General features: G+C 41.7%; 1 protein-coding gene across 7 annotated transcripts in view; it reads left to right on the forward strand.

The window, feature by feature from the left end:
• The window catches only part of LOC147012971 (phospholipase D1-like), a 97,987-nt gene that overhangs the window by 19,361 nt on the left and 58,704 nt on the right, over window positions 1-19,922 (forward strand). For all 7 annotated transcript variants that reach the window (XR_015051136.1, XM_085854375.1, XM_085854376.1 and 4 more), the window contains 6 exons: window positions 160-312; window positions 406-555; window positions 6,063-6,146; window positions 6,630-6,711; window positions 16,949-17,059; window positions 18,824-19,012. Coding sequence is in view for 6 of the 7 variants with exons in the window: in XM_085854375.1 (XP_085710501.1) it covers window positions 160-312; window positions 406-555; window positions 6,063-6,146; window positions 6,630-6,711; window positions 16,949-17,059; window positions 18,824-19,012 (769 nt within the window). In the remaining variant the exon portion in view is untranslated. The remainder of the gene's footprint in view (window positions 1-159; window positions 313-405; window positions 556-6,062; window positions 6,147-6,629; window positions 6,712-16,948; window positions 17,060-18,823; window positions 19,013-19,922) is intronic.

The following is a 19,922-nucleotide window of genomic DNA, read 5'->3' on the forward strand; positions in this document are numbered from 1 at the left end:
ATGTAGCTACTGGTCAATTCATAGAGCACATTGATTGTCCTCAGCCAGTCAGACATTTCTGGGTCTGATATGTGACATAGTTGAGTGCAAAATTTCTCGTGTTGCTCGTGTTATTGGGTTGTTGAGTGTTTTTGAAAGGTTGTCGTTGACATTTATTAGGTGGCTGGTGGTGAAGGACTCTTTCCTGATGTACCTGCGAAGTAATGATCAGAAGATTTGTGGCGTGCTACTATTCGACAAAGAGTTCTCTATATCCTCAGGAAAGGGAGTTACCAACGTCAAGAATGGAGTCATCATCACTAATCTATCCAGGTAGCTTCTCGGTTACATAGACGATGGTGTCATTACCGGGACCTAACAAGCTTAGTAACTAACAACAGGATTCTCACATGCTGTTGTTTACAGGACACTGACGATCCGATGTCCTTCTTACCAGCAATGCCTATGGCTCTGCCATGAAGTGAATGATCTTGTGCAGAAACAGTGTACCAGCTACACAATGGAAAACCGTTTTGGATCCTATGCACCTCGTCGCGAGAACTCGCTCGCCCGTTGGTCAGACTACTGAGCAAACACCATTATGTGCTAATGTCGCCTCTCTCTCTCTCTCTCTCTCTCTCTCTCTCTCTCTCTCTCTCTCTCTCTCTCTCTCTCTCCCTCTCTCTCTCTCTCTCTCTCTCTCTCTCTGTCTCTGTCTCTGTCTCTGTCTCTGTCTCTGTCTCTGTCTCTGACTCTGTCTCTGTCTCTGTCTCTGTCTCTGTCTCTGTCTCTGTCTCTGTGTCTCTCTCTGTCTCTCTCTCTTTGTCTCTTTCTCTCTCTCTTTGTCTCTCTCTCTCTCTTTGTCTCTTTCTCTCTCTTTGTCTCTCTCTCTCTCTCTCTCTCTCTTTTTCTCTCTCTTTCTCTCTCTCTTTCTCTCTCTCTTTCTCTCTCTCTTTTTCTCTCTCTTTCTCTCTCTCTCTTTGTCTCTCTCTCTCTCTCTTTGTCTCTCTCTCTCTCTCTCTCTTTGTCTCTCTCTCTCTCTCTTTGTCTCTCTCTCTCTCTTTCTCTCTCTCTCTCTCTCTCTCTCTCTTTCTCTCTCTCTCTCTCTCTCTCTTTCTCTCTCTCTCCCTCTCTGTCTCTCTCTCTCTTTGTCTCTCTCTCTCTCTTTGTCTCTCTCTCTCTCTCTTTGTCTCTCTCTCTCTCTCTCTCTCTCTCTCTCTCTCTCTCTCTCTCTCTCTCTCTCTCTCTCTCTCACTCTCTCTCTCTCTCTCTCTCTCTCTCTCTCTCTCTCTCTCTCTTTGTCTCTCTCTCTCTCTCTTTGTCTCTCTCTCTCTCTCTCTCTCTGTCTCTCTCTCTCTCTCTCTCTCTCTCTCTCTCTCTCTCTCTCTCTCTCTCTCTCTCTCTCTCTCTCTCTCTCTCTCTCTGTTTCTCTCTCTCTCTCTTTGTCTCTCTCTCTCTCTCTTTGTCTCTCTCTCTCTTTGTCTCTCTCTCTCTCTCTCTCTCTCTCTCTCTCTCTCTCTCTCTCTCTCTCTCTCTCTCTCTCTCTCTCTCTCTCTCTCTCTCTCTCTCTCTCTCTCTCTCTCTCTCTCTCTCTCTCTCTCTCTCTCTCTCTCTCTCTCTTTGTCTCTCTCTCTCTCTCTCTCTCTCTCTCTCTCTCTCTCTCTCTCTCTCTCTCTCTCTCTCTCTCTCTCTCTCTCTCTCTCTCTCTCTCTCTCTCTCTCTCTCTCTCTCTCTCTCTCTCTCTCTCTCTCTCTCTCTCTCTCTCTCTCTCTCTCTCTCTCTCTCTCTCTCTCTCTCTCTCTCTCTCTCTCTCTCTCTCTCTCTCTCTCTCTCTCTCTCTCTCTCTCTCTCTCTCTCTCTCTCTCTCTCTCTCTCTCTCTCTCTCTCTCTCTCTCTCTCTCTCTCTCTCTCTCTCTCTCTCTCTCTCTCTCTCTCTCTCTCTCTCTCTCTCTCTCTCTCTCTCTCTCTCTCTCTCTCTCTCTCTCTCTGTCTTTCTCTACTTCTCTCTCTCTCCCTCTGAATAAAAGGAATCCTGGAAATAATAAAATATATATTCCTTAGGGTATGTCATGAATTATGAATTCACTAACTAGGCTCACTGCTCACATCCACTCCTTTATTAAAGCTCCCTCTATAAGATAGGGGGAGACCTACACCTATTGTCGAGTTTGTTTCTACAATTAGTGCCCCCAAATTTTAAAATTTTAATGGCACCTCAGAGTTTCTCGAGGAGTACTAAACCACCATTTCGGGGTTTTTTTTCTTCCTTTTTTTAGCGTATCTGGAATTTACATTCTAGATAAGATCCATCTGTCCATCCATCTCTTTTTTAGACTTCTCCGGCAAAACGGTGAGGCCAATCTGGCTGAAATTTTGCAGCAACGTTCCTCTCCTGACTGGTAACTGGAATTGCAAAGCTCGTTCTGGTCACATGACTTTAAGTAGGTATAAATGGCTGACTTAGTAAATTTCTTCAAAAATCTTCTTCTCCAGACCCACCAGTCAGAATATGACCAAATTTAGGTTACCACATTAGGACAGGATCATGATATTAAATTGCGGAGATCATCCCAATCATGTGATCGGAAGTGTGTCAAAATGGCTGCCTTCATCAATTTTTGGGAAAATCATGCAAATCCTTCAAAAATCTTCTTCTTCAGACCCACCAGTGAGAATGCTACCAAATTTGGGTTGCAACATTATGGTAGGGTAGTGAGGTTAATGATGTTGTTGAAGTCATGTGCATCACGTGACCAGAAGAGTGTCAAAATGACCGACTTGGTCAACTTTTTGTAAAATCGCATAAATTGCTTTAAAAATCTTCTCCTCCAGACCCACCCATCAGAATGCGAACAAATTTGGGTTCCTATATTATGACAGGGTCTTGATGTTAAATTGTGGAGGTCATCCCAATCACATGACCGGAAATGTGTCAAAATGGCAGACTTCGTGATATTTTTGGAAAATCGTGTAAATTCCTTCAAAAATCTTCTTCACCAGACCCACCAGTCAGAATCCTACCACACTTGGGTTACAATGTTAGGCCAGGGCCCAGATATGCTACAGATCCAGTGGTCTTATTTTTTTCTCCCAATGGGATTTCAACATTTCAAAATGAAATGGGGCTGGGATTTCAAAATGAAATTTTGCATCAATAAAATGGGAATAAAACGTATGCGAGGTTGCATAATTTTATTTGACCTTGACCTATTTTTTAAGGTCATGACCTCATAAATTTTTCCTCTTTTACCATAATTCAAACAATTTTTGTCCAATCAAAATGAAATTACTCTCTGTAGATAGCCTTGAGTAAGCCACATCTTATATATTATTTCCGAGTTTGTGGTTTCGTGTCGCGCTATCTTCGACTTTGTTCTGCGCTCGAGTAACGTGATATTCGGCTTACATTATCTCAAAGACCATATGAGGTGCATGGTACAAAAAAAAGGTAAATAAAATGGTTCTGAAACAGTGAAATCGTATTCCACTTACTGCATTAAAGTAAAATTACTACTGATACTCTGCATCAGTTCCTTTCTCAAACACACCCACCCTAACATGTCGCGCAGAGCGCGGGTTATGCTAGTTTACACTTAATTTACATCATAACCATCCATGTTAAAGATCAAGGTGAAATGTCACTGAAAAAATAATTGGGTCAAAGTCAAATGGCAGTCTGAAAAAATAACGCATTTCTTGTCATTGCTCAATTTTGCCAATGTGGAATCTCAAAAACCGCGTGGCCTTCCAGCATGATCTTGGATCATAATATTGGACCTCTGCACCGAAGTTGTGCACCTGATATGTGCTTCATGTCCTTGACCTATTTTTTTCATCAACTTTGACCGAATTAACAAAACACACCTTTTTTATTATAACTTGAATAATTTTCTTCAGATTTTCATAATGTTGAGTTTTATGGATAGATTTTAGATGGGGACACATTTTCTTAATTTACATTCTAACCATAAATGTTGAAGGTCAAGGTCAGATGGTGGTTTCAAGCAAATATGGCCATCATTGGATCGTGGGTGCCGGGGGAGCCTTACCCTTGGGGATCACTTTGTGATCGCAGATATTTAGTTTCTTTTTTCTACCACTAAGGGAATCTCCTTCTTGAGGCGATTGAACACAATCTTAAAGTTGGCAGTGCAGCACCAGCGAATTTCATCTTCAACACCTATCCATGATCGTTTGTCCCCCTGTTAATCCTTGCCACATGCTTCCTTCTTACCTTCAGGTTACAATCTTTCTTTATCTCTCTTCCCTCTTCTTTTCCTGTTTGTTCATCTACCTGTTTGCTTGTGTCTGGTTCTTTTCCCAGCAACTAAATGTGAGTTTGTTACCATTCTTATCTGTCCTCCATCACGTCCTCTGTCATGAGCCGAGAGTTTGTATCCAAAAACAACAGCAACACTCGATGTAATGAGTCATTCTCTGACCTGTTAAAGTTCTCTACTTTCAATGAAAAGAAAACCACAATAGTCTAACGGACTGCAGTTCTTAGACCCCTGAGGAGTACTACTACTTGCAATACTAAACCAGGAAAGCAATTAATTATAATTGTTATTTAACAAGTAATAATACTTATTTATCATTTCTGTGTTTGAATAATTTATTATACATATATATATATATATATATATATATATATATATATAATAATTTTCAATGAAATTTTATGACAAAAGAACAAATGGTTAAAAAGTTATGGCACACACACACACACACACACACACACACACACACACACACACAGTGAAAACAAGGAAGTAATGCTCACATATGACCTAATGATCCCATTGAGCATGAACAAACAAAACGAATTAATGTGACTGGATATAGAACTGAAGTACAAAAAACAAAAGAAGGCATTGCTAATTTTGCACTAGTACCTAGCGATTTTGGACTAAACACGGCAGAAACCAAGAAAATGACTAAATACCAATATCTCAAAAATGAAGTTAAAAGATCGTGGAAACCGAAGAGCACCAAGAATGTACCAGTGCTTATTGGAGTAAAGGGAATGATGAAGAAGAACCTCATGGAGTTCTTAATAACCATCCCTGGAAATATGACTACAAACGAACTGCAGTTGGAAGCTGTCTGGGGCTCGGTGATGATCCTCAAAAATGCCCTTGTAACAAAACTTTGAGAACAATAAAACGTCATGCCTTGTTCCATGAATCATGTTGAAATGATCCCTTGTTGAAATGAAGGTGGATACTTCGACACCTGGGAGGACACTGTTCTACCTTCTGAAACCAGCATATGGAGATGACAACCAACAAAACACACACAAAAACACACACACACACACACACACACACACACACACACACACACACACACACACACACACACACACACACACACACACACACACACACACACACGCGCGCGCGCGCGATTGCAAAACCCCATCTCCTGCTGCGTGGTGGGACAGCAAACAATCACAAAATTGAGCTGAGAGTTATATGGGCAATTGCTGTCATATATCTGTTTATCGATTGCTGTCAGACATCTGCAGTGGAATGTGGAAGTCGCGTTTAGATTAAGTTAAATAAACATCATGGAGATATGTGCTTCAAGTAGTCATCATTGATTGGCGTGCAGAATATTGCTTCAGGTTTGCATCAGCTTTGATAGGGGAATTGCAGTGCCACTGATGTAGAGCCCCCTGTCGGTAATAGTAGAAAGTGAGAATTTTCTCAAGGTGCCAGTGATAGCTTGCCTCCTTTTCGGGAAGGACATCATGGGATTTTTGACATCCACAAACTATTGCTAGCAGACGGGACGCTCATTTTAATGTCCATCCGAGGGACGGCACACACATTGATGAACCCCCCTGCCTGTAAAACACAGGGACGAGAGTTTATGGCTGGGTCGAAATTCGAACCCAGGCGACACAGCTGCTTCAAGTAATAATGTCAACTGATTAAATTACTTGATCTTTTTTAATGACAATTGAAATGAATAATGCATCATGCTTGCATGCTATCCACATTGTAACCATGGTGTGAAGGACAATGAAGAGATATCAGGATAATTTGTCGTCATATCTGTATCCTGCCTGTGTGTAGGTTTGTCAATGGAGAGAGGTACTTCTCAGAGGTGGCTGATGCGATGGAGAAAGCAAAGGAAGAAATATTCATCACCGATTGGTGGTTAGTTTAAAAGAACCATTAAGGGTTGAGTTTACGGGGTTGTTTCTCGATTCACTTCTTTTTGCATTTATATATATATATATATATATATATATATATATATATATATATATGTATGTATATATATATATATATATATATATATATATATATATATATATATATGTATATATGTGTATATATATGTGTATATATATATATATGTATATATATATCTTCTTCTTCTTTCGGCTGCTCCCTTTCGGGGTCGCCACAGCGGATCATCCATATGATCCGCATAGTGATTTGGCACATGATTTGGCACACGCCGGATGCCCTTCCTGACGCAACCCTGGTCGCCTATATATATATATATATATATATATATATATATATATATATATATATATATATATATATATATATATATATATATATACAAATCTATATACGTATACATATATAAATATAAATATTCAATTTCACAAAATTATTCTGTCTCAGGTTGAGCCCAGAGATTTTCCTCAAACGGCCTGTTGTGGAAGGAAATTACTGGCGGCTTGATGTGATGTTGAAGAGAAAAGCGGTGCGTATTACCTCATCTCATGATGTTAAAGTTGCAACATAATTCCAAGAATGACGATAGTAGTGTGATTTGAAACGCTCCCATAAACCCGTGTTTGTTTGAGACATTGTTTCTCACATTTGACTAAAATGGTGATAAGTTTATCCGACATAAGTCAGACCTCCGATTATTGATTTCATGACATGACCTTTTCCCAAACAGGTATAAAAAGTTCAACAATAAGCTGAAACAATTATGATTTTTTTTATACACCCGTTTTAACAAACTTGACAACTGACGAAGTCTTTAAACTGAAGTACATTTTGCTTTCTCCAGTTATTGACTATGGAGGTACAGGCAACATGAGGTGTAACCATATGTGAAATATTATACAAATGGTTTTGCTTTGAAATTCAGTAATGAGCAATATCCCCAGCCCACATTGTGCAGAAAGTAGTGAGAAGATGCTGGCCTAATGGGGAGGATATGCTGGCCTAATGGGGAGGATATGCTGGCTTAATGGGGAGGATATGCTGGCTTAATGGTAAGGGTATGCTGGCCTCATGGTGAGGTTGTGCTGGCCTAATGGTGATGGCATGCTGGCCTAATGGTGAGGAATTGCTGGCTTAATGGGGAGGATATGCTGGCTTAATGGGGAGGATATGCTGGCCTAATGGGGAGGTTATACTGGCTTAATGGGGAGGTTATACTGGCTTAATGGGGAGGTTATACTGGCTTAATGGGGAGGATATGCTGGCTTAATGGGGAGGATATGCTGGCTGAATGGTAAGGGTATGCTGGCCTAATGGTGAGGTTGTGCTGGCCGAATGGTGTGGAATTGCTGGCTTAATGGGGAGGATATGCTGGCTTAATGGGGAGGTTATACTGGCTTAATGGTAAGGGTATGCTGGCTTAATGGTGAGGTTGTGCTGGCCGAATGGTGTGGAATTGCTGGCTTAATGGGGAGGATATGCTGGCTTAATGGGGAGGATATGCTGGCCTAATGGGGAGGATATGCTGGCTTAATGGGGAGGGTATGCTGGCTTAATGGTAAGGGTATGCTGGCTTAATGGTAAGGGTATGCTGGCCTCATGGTGAGGTTGTGCTGGCCTAATGGTGATGGCATGCTGGCCTAATGGTGAGGAATTGCTGGCTTAATGGGGAGGATATGCTGGCTTAATGGGGAGGATATGCTGGCTTAATGGTAAGGGTATGCTGGCCTCATGGTGAGGTTGTGCTGGCCTAATGGTGATGAATTGCTGGCTTAATGGGGAGGATATGCTGGCTTAATGGGGAGGATCTACTGGCTTAATGGTAAGGGTATGCTGGCTTAATGGTGAGGTTGTGCTGGCCGAATGGTGTGGAATTGCTGGCTTAATGGGGAGGATATGCTGGCTTAATGGGGAGGTTATACTGGCTTAATGGTAAGGATATGCTGGCTTAATGGTGAGGGTATGCTGGCCGCATGGTGAGGGTATGCTGGCCTCATGGTGAGGGTGTGCTGGCCTAATGGTGAGGGCGTGCTGGCCTAATGGTAAGGGTATGTTGGCCGAATGGTGAGGGTGTGCTGGCCTAATGGTGAGGGTGTGCTGGCCTAATGGTGAGGGTGTTCTGGCCGAATGGTGAGGGTGTGCTGGCCGAATGGTGAGGGCGTGCTGGCTTAATGGTGAGGGCGTGCTGGCTTAATGGTGAGGGCATGCTGGCCTTATGGTGAGGGCATGCTGGCCTAATGGTGAGGGTATGCTGGCCTAATGGTGAGGGCATTAAAACACTAGACAGCTACCCCCCACCCCCCCCACCCCCCCCCCAAGGTTTAAATGTGGAATGAGGGCAGCAGTCTTACAGATTTGGATTCTAAGCTTCTGGGAATTGTGATATTCTCATAACAATTGCCATGTTCATTTCAACATTGTTGGTAAAAACCAAGTTAGTTCACTAATGATGCTCAGTGAGAAGGCAATCTGCCTGCCTCATCTGGCACTTCATGTGGTTCTGATCCAAACATTGTGAATAAGTGTTACTGGATCACAATGTTTGGATCAGAACCTCCTTCTATAGGTTAAATGTTTAACTCCTCAACTATTTGTTGTATTCCTTGCTTTTCGTCCCACGAGATCTAATCCTTCATTTGCAACTGAATTTTCTGATCTCTTAAATTTTGTTTGTCCTCCATTTATTAACATCGTTATTCTTGGATATTTTAACATTCGTGTTGATTGTCCTAAGTGCACTCTCGCTGTTGATTTACTCAATCGCATTGACTGTTTTTCATTCGTACAACAGGTCAAAGCTCGCACTCATAATCAAGGCCATACATGAAACCTCATTATTACCGGTGATGCTCCTGTGACTGATCTTTCTGTGTTGGAACTTGGTATTTCTGAGCGTGGGGCTCTGCTACTGGACCTGTCCATTTCTTCACCTATTTCTTGTCCAAGGTGAATCATAACATTCCGAAACCTGAGATCCATTGATCCAGGTTTGTTTTCTGATTCCAATTCCTCAGTTTTCTTGCTGGCATGTTGCGAGATAGCCCTTGAGAAGATGGTTGACTTCTACAACCATACTCTTCGTGATAACCTTGAAAATTTGGCTCCTGAAAAGTCCCATCAGGTAATATTCTGCCACTCATCCCTATGGTTCACTTATCATCTTTGTGAAATGAAGTCAGCAAACTGCTCAATATTTCAAAAACACTCTCTCTTTGCTCTCATTTTTTTTTTGTATACACTGTCGAGGCTCGTATGAGCAGGGGGTGGGGCAGTCCAGAGAGGAGACAGTGGAAGACAGAAAGACCACTGACCTGCCGGCGGTGAGAGAGTGAGAGACCCAAAGACTCAGCCTCATCACGGTAGATACCAATGATCTCAAATGCTTTGGATCCCACAGCGTGAAGCTGAGAAAGGTGAGAGGTAGGAGCACCAGTCCAGAGGGGAGGGGAGTACTCCATCAGGCTGTGGACTAAAGCTTTCTATGTGGTCAGGAGTTCAGGTGTGCCAAGGAAGGACTTTTCATGATGGAGGATTCCCAGTCGGCGACTGTCTTTGGAGGCCAGGTTGGAAATGTAGCTTTCCTTGGAAAGATCATGGCAGAAAGTGAGAACCAGAAGCTTGAATGAAAGGACTTCTTCAAGAGGATTGTTGAGAAAGTAGATGGGGTGTGGGGGTGTGGGGGTTCCCGATGGTCCTTTCGGAGAGACATAGTGAGAGTGTGAGATTTGTCAGGGTTGAAAGACATGTTCCACGTGTTGGACCAGCTTGTGATTTTATTCAGATCTGCAGAGAATGAAGAGGCTACTGCTTGCCGATCTGAGGGATGACAGATGGTGCAGCAGAGGGTGAAGTCATCAGCAAAAGATGAAGAGGATTTTCGAGAGAGTCAGAGAGATCATTGATGAAAACAAGAAAAAGAACAGGGCCCAGAACACTGCCTTGAGGAACTCAAGCCTGTATAGGAAGAGATGACTCTATTAAGGGCCACATATTGGCTGGGACAGGAGAGGAAGTCGGTGAGCCATAAATGGAGATGTCCTTGGATACCATAGGAAGAGTTTGGTGAGTAAGGCAGGGTGCCAGACTGTATCAAAAGGACGCGATATGTCGAGGGAGATGGTTCTTATTTCATGTCTGGCATTGAGGATTTTAATCCATTGTTAGGAGAACAGAAGCAGCATATCCAGGGTAGAGTGACCTGGGCAGATTAGCACTTTTTATGCAGAGTGGTAATATTTGCTGATTTCCAAGCAGATGACAGATGACATTGAGCAAATGAGAGGGTGAATAGAACAGAGAAAGGGTGAGCAACAGCAGAAGAGCAGGTTTTTGGGACACGTGGGCTGATGTCGTCTGGACCAGTTGCAGACTGATTTGAGGTTTGACAGCAAGCTCTCCACCTTGTGAGGAGAAAAGGACACAGAGTCCAGGAATAGCTGGGTGTGATTGGGTAAGGTGGGTCCAGAAAGCGATGGGCATGGGACATAAGATTTAGAAGCAAAAACGGAGTTTAGGCATTCAGCCTTTTCACGTGCCCTGTCTGCTGTGCAGCCATTTGAGGTAAGGGAGGCGATGGAGGGGGAACATACACCAGAAACAGACTTAACTAGATGCCACAAGGATTTGGAGGGGGGAGACAGGTTTGTGCGTTCAGACTTGAGATTAGAAAGATATTGTTTTCCAGCTCTCCTGAGGGTAGACACATACTTCTTATGAGCCTTCTGGGAGGAACTGAAATTGCCTTCAGTTGGTTAGCCTTCCATGAGGTGAAAGCAAGTTGTTTCAGGGCAACTGCCTTGCCACAAGCTTCAGTGTACCATGGGCAGGTGGAGGGTCAGGCCAAATGAAGACGAGATGGGATAAATCTGTGCATGAGAGAGGACAAGTTTCTATGAAAGAATTCCCAGGACAAGTTTATTTCAGATGAAGGAGAGATAGGAGACCAGTCTAGAAGTTTGATGGCTGCTTGAAGACACTGCCAGTCGGCCTGAGTGAAGTGCTCGACTCATCGGCACTAAAGTGGTTCTCCTGTATTTCCTCGGGGTGCTCAAGGTCCGCCAAAAACCCCCTTCTGGCAAAACTTCCAAAATCAAGAATCACTGCTCACCGTCATTCTTTCATTCCTCTTTTTTCCAACCTTTGGAACAAACTCCCACACTCTCTTCAATCCCACTCCTCCCTCCAGGTCTTCAAAACAGCTGTTCACCACCATCTCTTATCTTCCCCCATCCAAAATCTTGATCTTTAATACCCCTGTTAATCCACACCCAACCCACCTCCTTCATATTCCCTGTTTTCCTTCCTGAAAGTCCCTGTGGTACCATCTTGTTTACCACGTGTACCCTGCCCCATCCCTCTCCCTTTCACAGATATTCTATTGCCTGTGTTCCCCCCTAGTTTGTGCTTCCTTCTCCTGCTCTTCTCACCTCATGCCTTGTTATATGTTTCTGTGTATTAGCTCTTACACGAGCCTTGACTTTGTAAACAAAACAAGTCCGCCATTTTGCCTTACTTAAAGTCACTTGACTGGTGTCCCTGTTACCAGTCAGGAGCGGAATGTTCCTGCAAAATTTCAGCTGGATTGGCCCAAGTGGTTTGGCCGGAGAAGTTGTAATGGGAGATGGATGGATAGTGCACAATGACAATACCTTACCTTGAATTTAAATTCCAGATAAGCCAATAATAGCTTGACTCCCCTCACTTTGCCTGGTGTTGGCTTAATGGTTAGGGTGGTGGGCTTTGGATCCTTGGGTCCTGAATTCAAATCCTGCTCAGCTGTTTAATTAATACCAGGTGGGGTTAACTCGGCCTGTCATCCTCCGAGGTCAGCAAAATGAGTGCCAGCTTGCTGGTATACTGTGCCGGAGTGGAGACCCTCCAGGATTGTGCCCAACAGCCAAGGAGGCTGCTTTAGCAGCACCAACGCTCTGCACAGAGTATGGTCCCAATCTCCTCCTCCTCTTCCTCCAACTGTTCCAGCCCTTTATACTGGCCCATCCCTTCGCATCCTTTTTGAGTTTACTCCCACTGCTCTATGTGTCATGGTCAGAAAAATGAAATCTTTTGCTTCGTTGATCCTATTCCAACATCTCTACTGAAATCATGTTTATCTGCCATTTCCACTATTGTCACCAATATAGTCAATAAATCACTTGGAACTGGTGTCGTACCATCCTCTCTCAAACTTGCAGCCATTACCATTACCCCCCCCCCTTCTTTGGAAACACAATCTTAACCAACGACGTCAAGGGCCATCTCTTGAAGAATCCTCAATTACAGGTCCATCTCTCATCTACCTTTTATCAAAAGTTTAAGAAAAGATGGTAGCCTCTCAGTTGCAGTGTCATTTGGATTCCAACCAATATATGGTTTTATAAGGATTTGTATTCTGGATACAAGATTTGGATCTGGATACAAGATATCATTTGGATTCAATATATGGATTCCAACTTTATAAGGAATTTCAGTCTGCTTTTAAACCTGCATATGGTTCAGAAACTGCCCTAGTCAAGGTGGTCAATGACCTTCTCGTGGCTGCAGATTCTGGCTCCCCTAGGCTCTTCATTTTGCTCGATCTGAGTGAGGCTTTTGACTCCGTGGATCACAAAATCCAACTACAGCGCCTTAATGGCCTCGTTGGCCTCTGTAGTACAGCCTGACAGTGGTTTTCTTACTACCTTTCCCTCAGAAATGAATTTGTCACCCTGGGTAAATTGAGATCAAACATCTGTCCTCGTACATTTGGCATTCCACAGGGGTCAGTTTTGGGACCCATTTTATTGAGAATTTACCTGCTCCCCCTTAGTCACATATTCACAAAGTATGGTATCAGTTTCCATTGTCATGCTGATGACACTCAGGTCTACGTGCAAACCTCACCCAATACCCATCTTGTAATTTCCCAGGTGAACAACTATTTAAATGAGGAAAGCGGCATGGATGGATGCTAACTTTCTGCAACTGAATGGTAGAAATACTGAGGTTATATTTATTTGTATTCCTCATCAGACTAAAAAATTTGGCAACAACCATGTTGTAATTAATGTGCTCGTTATTCCACTTTCTTCCTTGGTCACTAATCTAGGTGTTACATTCGATCCATTTCTGTCTTTTGAAGCCCACATCAAGAGAAAGTATCAAACTTCATTTTCCACCTCAGAAACATTGCCAGATTGAGATCTTCCTTAAAGGGGAAACCAAACACAATTATTTACTGAGGGTTCTCAGAATGTTGAAACTGATCGGTGGGATTTTCAATAAACTGTTGTAGACAAAATTGGTGATGGAAACTCTTTTGGGGGGATTGTGGAGCTGTATCGTTTTGAACCTTGTGCAAGTGATTCAGAGGAAGAAGGTGGAAGTGTTCATGAATATGAAACTGCACGATGTTGTTTGTATTTTATGCAATTTGATATTTTTTCATTGATTTTTGTTACCTCTGCCAATGAAGGTGGAAGGTTATGTTTTCACCCGTGTCTGTATGTTGGTTGGTCGCATGCATTATTCTGTCTGTCTGTTTGTCTGTTTGTTTGTCTTTGTAGATCAATTGCCTACAGGTCGCAATTTTAAACTAATCTTCACGAAACTTCACTCTATGTTAAGAGTTGATCATAAGCAAGAAGCCCATTGATATTGAGGTTAAAAGGTCAAAAGGTCAACAAACGGCCATAGATCAACAATTTGTCATATTTCTAAAATCATCACTTTTCATCCAGTTGACTTGAACCTTGAAGAGGATTTGCAACTCAGGTCACTGAATTCAACGACCAATTACTTTTGATGTCAACAGAGGCCAGAAGTCAACTTCGGGTAGGTTTCTAATATTGTCAATTTTCATCCGATTGACTTGAAATTTGAACAGAATTTGCACATCGGATCACTGAAGTCAACCACCAATTATGTTTGAGGTCAACGTCTGGCAGAAGGTCAACATAGGCCAAATGTCAACAAATTGGGTGCAATTTCGAAAATCCACAATTTTCATCTGATTGAGTTGAAATTTGAAGAGGATTTGCATGTCATGTCACGGAATTAAACCACCGTTTAGCTTTTATGGTCAAATTTGTTTGACACGTTTTGCAAATATCGTGCTCTGACGTCTTTCTTTGTTTGTCAGTTTTTTTGTTTGTTTGTGTGCAGGACATCTCAAAAAGTTGTGGACGGATTCAAATGAAACTTGGTGGACAGGTTGTGTGTGTGACAAGGAGAAATTGATTCCATTTTTGTGAAGATCCAAATCCAGATCTGGATACAAGAATTTTTTAATTTCTAAAATGATTCTTCACCTTTGAGAAATTGGGCCAAAAACGATCTATAGCACAATATTTCAAAAATTGATTGGGCCTGATATGTTCCACTGGATCATGTACCTTGTAAAAAAATAATAAAAATTCCAGACATGGATGGTTTCCACGTCCATGTCCTCTATGTGATGGAATAGCATCATCACTTTGTAGCATTGAATGGTGGAGGTATGTGCTCTACCAAGTGCCCTTCTAGTTTTTTTGGTTTTTTAGAATGTAATTTGACTCTACTTTGATTATTATCATGTTCACATTTTCTCTTTCTTTTTTACTTGACCAACTGATTTTTGCCTTGTTCAGCACTTTGAGATTTCTCTGTATTTGTAAAGTGCAAAATAAATAAAATTTAATAGAGTACCACGTGCCTTACAGGCTGTGGTGTGCGGTTGTTTTTGTTCAAATTATTTGGTATTATTCTTTGTCCCTTTGTGGTGGGTTTTTTTATGCTCCATTATTTTCTTAAACTTTTTTCTCAGCAACCACTTGTCCAATTGACATAAAATTTTCAAGGTAGGAGCACCTCCGCATGGAGATTTTTTTTATTTATTATAATTGTGATGTCATAGATCATGCGATATGGCAGCCATCTTGGATTAAACGCGAAAAATTAAAAAGTTATATCTCTGACAACGATGATTGAAAAAATTTGAAACTTGGCACATGTCATTCTACTCCCATTGGAGAATACGACTTTTGAAACGATGTCAAAGGTGAAGTAGTAGGACAGTTATAAATGTTTTAATCAAAATCCTTAGCCTAAAAATCTGAAACTTCATAAGCCTAATCTATAACCCAATTGTATTGAAAGGATTAAATTTATGACATCATCTGTCATGTGGTTTGGCAGCCATGATTTTTTAAATAATAAACTCCTCTGATTTTTTCTTCTCCAGAACCGCTTTAGAGGTCGAAGCAAAACTCTACATCAATGAATGACTATCCATGCAGAATAAAGTTTGATAAGTATGACATCACAGATCACATGGTCTAGCAGCCGCAGTGTATATACCTTAAAATCTTTAAAAAGCAATAAAAAAACATTCATCTCTCAAACCGCCAAACCGTTCAACATGAAATTTCAGGTGTGTCATCCACGAGGCATTCTGATTAAAATTTAATCACGAAAACGTCATTGGTCACATGGTGTGGCAGCCATATTGGATTGAAGGAAAATATTAAAAGTATATATTTCTCTGGAACCACTTAACCTATCGATGCAAAACTTTCCACATTTCGTCAAACACCATTGCTGCATGCAGTATGAAAATAATGTTATCATAGGTCACACGGTTTGGCAGCCATATTGGATAGAAAAACTAACCTTATCCGATCAAGACAAAACTTCACACACTTGCTCCTCTACCCTATCATGAGCAGAGTGTAAATTTTGGATATCATAAATCATGTGGTTTAGCAGCCATATTAATTTTAAAGTCAATCCTTTAAAGACCTTTTTTGCTGAAACCACTTAACTGATCAATGTGAAACATATCACAATATATCCACCAAGCATAGTTGATCATAAGTGCAAAGTGTCACATCAATTGCTTCAGCAGTTTTTGTGATATAATATTTTCATATTTTCCTTGGAAGCAATGTGGCTGCCACAACAAGTGACTGATGATGTAATTGTTATGAATATATCTGCAGAAAGTTTAGTGGATCATAACTGCAAAGTCTTGCATCCAAAGCTTCAACGGTTTCCAATATCATTTTTTAATTATTTCCTTTAAACCAAGGTGGCTGCCACACTACGTACACTGATGACATCATCATTATCAAAATATATGCACCAAGTGTAGTGGATTATCTTTGTAAAGTACCGTGTTGGTAGGTTAAGCGGTTTAAGGAAAATATAATTTTTTATTATGATCGTCTCAGCAAGGGAAATATTTGTTGTTAAATTTCAACATCATCAGTCAAATGGTCTCACAGCTACATTGAATAAAAGAAACCTTATCCAATCAATGCAAAAGCTTAAAGATGTGATCAACCACCCATTTTGAATTCAATTTGATAAAGAAGATGTCATGGGTCAGGTGTCCGATCGAAGTGAGGATGTATCAAAGTGAGATGGCTTGGTACCCAGCCATAACTGTCCGCCGTTATAAAGCGCACTTCTCGTTATTATAATTATAATTATAATTATTTTTATTATTACTAACTCAGGGTAATTTGGCACAAACATTCTCCTAACAAAAAGCAGTGCCAATCATCCTCCCCCGAACCTGAAAAAAATAAAAAAAATAAAAATTCCAGACATGGATGGTTTCCACGTCCATGTCCTCTATGTGATGGAATAGCATCATCACTTTGTAGCATTGATGGAGTGTTTCCAGATATTTTGTTTGTGGTAGTAACAGAAGAGTTGTGGTGAAAGAAGATACAAACATTTTCTCCTTAGCTCATAGCTATTTGGTAAAAATAGCTGCTAGCTCCCCTTTAATATGACTGTGTGTGCAGGAGGCAGGGGTGAAGATCTTTGTGTTACTCTACAAGGAAGTAGAGATGGCACTGGGAATCAACAGCTACTACAGCAAACACTGCCTCATGAGCCTTCATCCAAATATCAAGGTCAAGACCATCTGGATATTGTGTTGACTGTATGACCATTTCTCTCATAAACCTTGTGCAATTGTGCTGGATTTTTAATCAAAGTATAATTCAATCACTTGTAGCAGTATACATTCATTGTTTTGTATAAATGTGAATAATAATAATAATAATCCAGTTCAGGCTATCTGTCTGAAAGATGATTCTCAGAATAAATCCTGTCGCAGCCAACATGTGGCCCAAAATGTAGTTCTCCCATCCCCTCTTCCTGTCCAGGCTGGAGTTCCCCAAGGCAGCGTTCTAGGCCCTGTTCTTTTTCTGGTTTTCATCAATGATCTCTCTGACTCTCTGGAAAATCGTCTTTATCATTTTGCTGATGACTCCATCCTCTGCCGTACCATCTGTCATCCCTCAGATTGGCAAGCAGCGGCCTCTTCACTCTTCAGATCTGGATAAAATCACAAGCTGGTCCAACAGGTGAAACATGTCTTTCAATCCTGGCATATATATATATATATATATATATATATATATATATATATATATATATATATATATATATATATATATATATATATATATATATATATCTCTCTCTCTCTCTCTCTCTCTCTCTCTCTCTCTCTCTCTCTCTCTCTCTCTCTCTCTCTCTCTCTCTCTCTCTCTCTCTCTCTCTCTCTCTCTCTCTCTCTCTCTCTCTCTCTCTCTCTCTCTCTCTCTCCGAAAGGATCTTCTCGAACCACCCCCCCCAACCTTCCACACCCATCTACTATCTCAACGATCCACTTGAAGAAGTCCTTTCATTCAAGCTTCTGGGTCTCACTATCTGCCATGTTATTTCCAAGGAAAGCCACATTCCCAAGCTGGCCTCCAAAGCTAGTCACCGACTGGGCATCCTCCATCATGCAATATCCTTCCTTGGTACACCTGAGCTCTTTACCACATACTAAGCTTTCATCCACAGCTTGATGGAGTATTGCTCTCCTCTCTGGGCTGGCGCTCCTGCCTCTTACTTTTCTCGGCTTCACACTGTGCAAATGAAGGTATTTATGATCATTGGTATCTCCCGCTATGAGGCTGTCTTTGGGTCTCTCACTGTCTCACTGCAGGAAGGTCGGTGGTCTTTCTGTCTTCTACCATTTCCTCTCCAGCTTCGCAACCCCCCCCCCTGCTCTGTCTGCGATATGTCTCCCCCCCCCCCCATTTTTCTGCAGTGCACTCAAGGTCCCCCAGCAATCTCCTTCTGGTAAAACTAGCAAAATAAAGAATCACTGCTCACCTTCACTCTTTCATTCCTCTATTTTCTCACCTTTGGAACAAACTTCCTCACTCTCTTCAATCCCACTCTTCACTCCAGGTCTTCAAAACAGCTGTTCACCATAATCTCTTATCTTCCCCCATCCAAAACCTTGATCTTTTCTACCCCCGTTAATCCACCACAAACCCGCCTCCTTCAAATTCCCTGCTTTCCTTCCTGAAAGTCCATGTAATCTAAGGAACTGAAAGTCCCTGTAGTGTCCATCTTGTTTACCCCGTGTACCCCACCCCATCCCTCTCCCTTCCACAGATCTCCTCATGTCTCTGTTCCCCACTGCTTTGTACTTCCCTTTCCCGTCCCTCTTGTCTCCTGCTCCCCTTGTTGTAAGGTCTGTGTGTTAGCTGTTATATGAGCCTCGACATTGTGTACAAAAAAAAATCCTCGTGTGTACTAGGAATTTTGTGAGGCTTGCTGCCCAGACTGCCAAATCTATTCTACTTTGGGGTGTTATACTTTTTCATTTCCAGGTACTGCGGCATCCTGATCACTTGACATCAGCGGTCCTTCTGTGGGCTCACCACGAAAAGATGGTGGTTATCGACCAAGCGGTGGCGTTCTTGGGTGGCATTGACCTGGCATATGGGCGCTGTGATAATGCAGATCATAAGCTGACTGACATTGGCAGTGTGCAAAAGAATGTTCATCATGAAGCAAACGTGGGTGTGCCGTTGGGAGTGGACGTTCAAAAACTTCACTTCACTGAAAAGTTTTAAATTGTTGAGTGATTTTGAAATATTATTTGAGTACTAAAGTCGTTGCACTTTGAAAGCCTTGGAAAGCCATTGGTGGTTCGAGGTTTATATTTTTACTCAAATGGTGAACTAGTTAGTGTTGAGATGAGTGTGTTGATCTGTTTCAGTGGGTTTGTAGAACAACAGATGAAATCAACAGGATTTTGATTGAGGTATGATAACCACCATGTGAAGCAAGGAGAAGCATACATTTTGGACATTAATCCTTCATTTGAGCATCCAGGTGGAGCTTCTCCTTGCTTCCCTTGACGTTTGGTATACCTCGATCAACGTCCTATTGATTTTCTCCATTGTTCTACTTTTACTGTTTGGAGTTTGGATTAATTTATGTGAATACATGTCTGCCATGATAACCCAGAGGTAGCGCAATTGACTTTATGCTGCCACGTGGCCTCCCAAACCTGATTATACAATGTTGGATTGGTGCTTCACAGGCAGGATTTGCATCAAAAGTGGCCATCCGTCATATGAGACATTGACTCGAGGATATGTATGAGAATAGAAGACTGTATGCAGCAACACAAATTGTGACCATCATTCTGTTAGTCAATCTTAAACCACCTCAAGGAAAAATAGAATCCCCAAGTGGTGAAAATTAAACATTATTGCTCAGGATTTGGAATGATTAAATTGTGGTGTACCACCTGGTTGAAGCACTGGGGTGAGGAGTACGATCGAACAGCCTCGGGAAGATGGTTCCACAAACAGGATAAAAGAGGAACAAAACAACTGATGTGTGCAGTCATACATTGGAAGTTTAACCAGGAGGAGGAGGAGGTCTAGAAGAAAGAATACATCCTGGAGTTGGCTGGAG

This window comes from Eptatretus burgeri, chromosome 14, assembly GCF_056783735.1.
Source record: "Eptatretus burgeri isolate ZD-2024b chromosome 14, Ebu_testis_v1, whole genome shotgun sequence".
In the NCBI taxonomy this organism is placed as follows: Eukaryota; Metazoa; Chordata; class Myxini; order Myxiniformes; family Myxinidae; genus Eptatretus; species Eptatretus burgeri.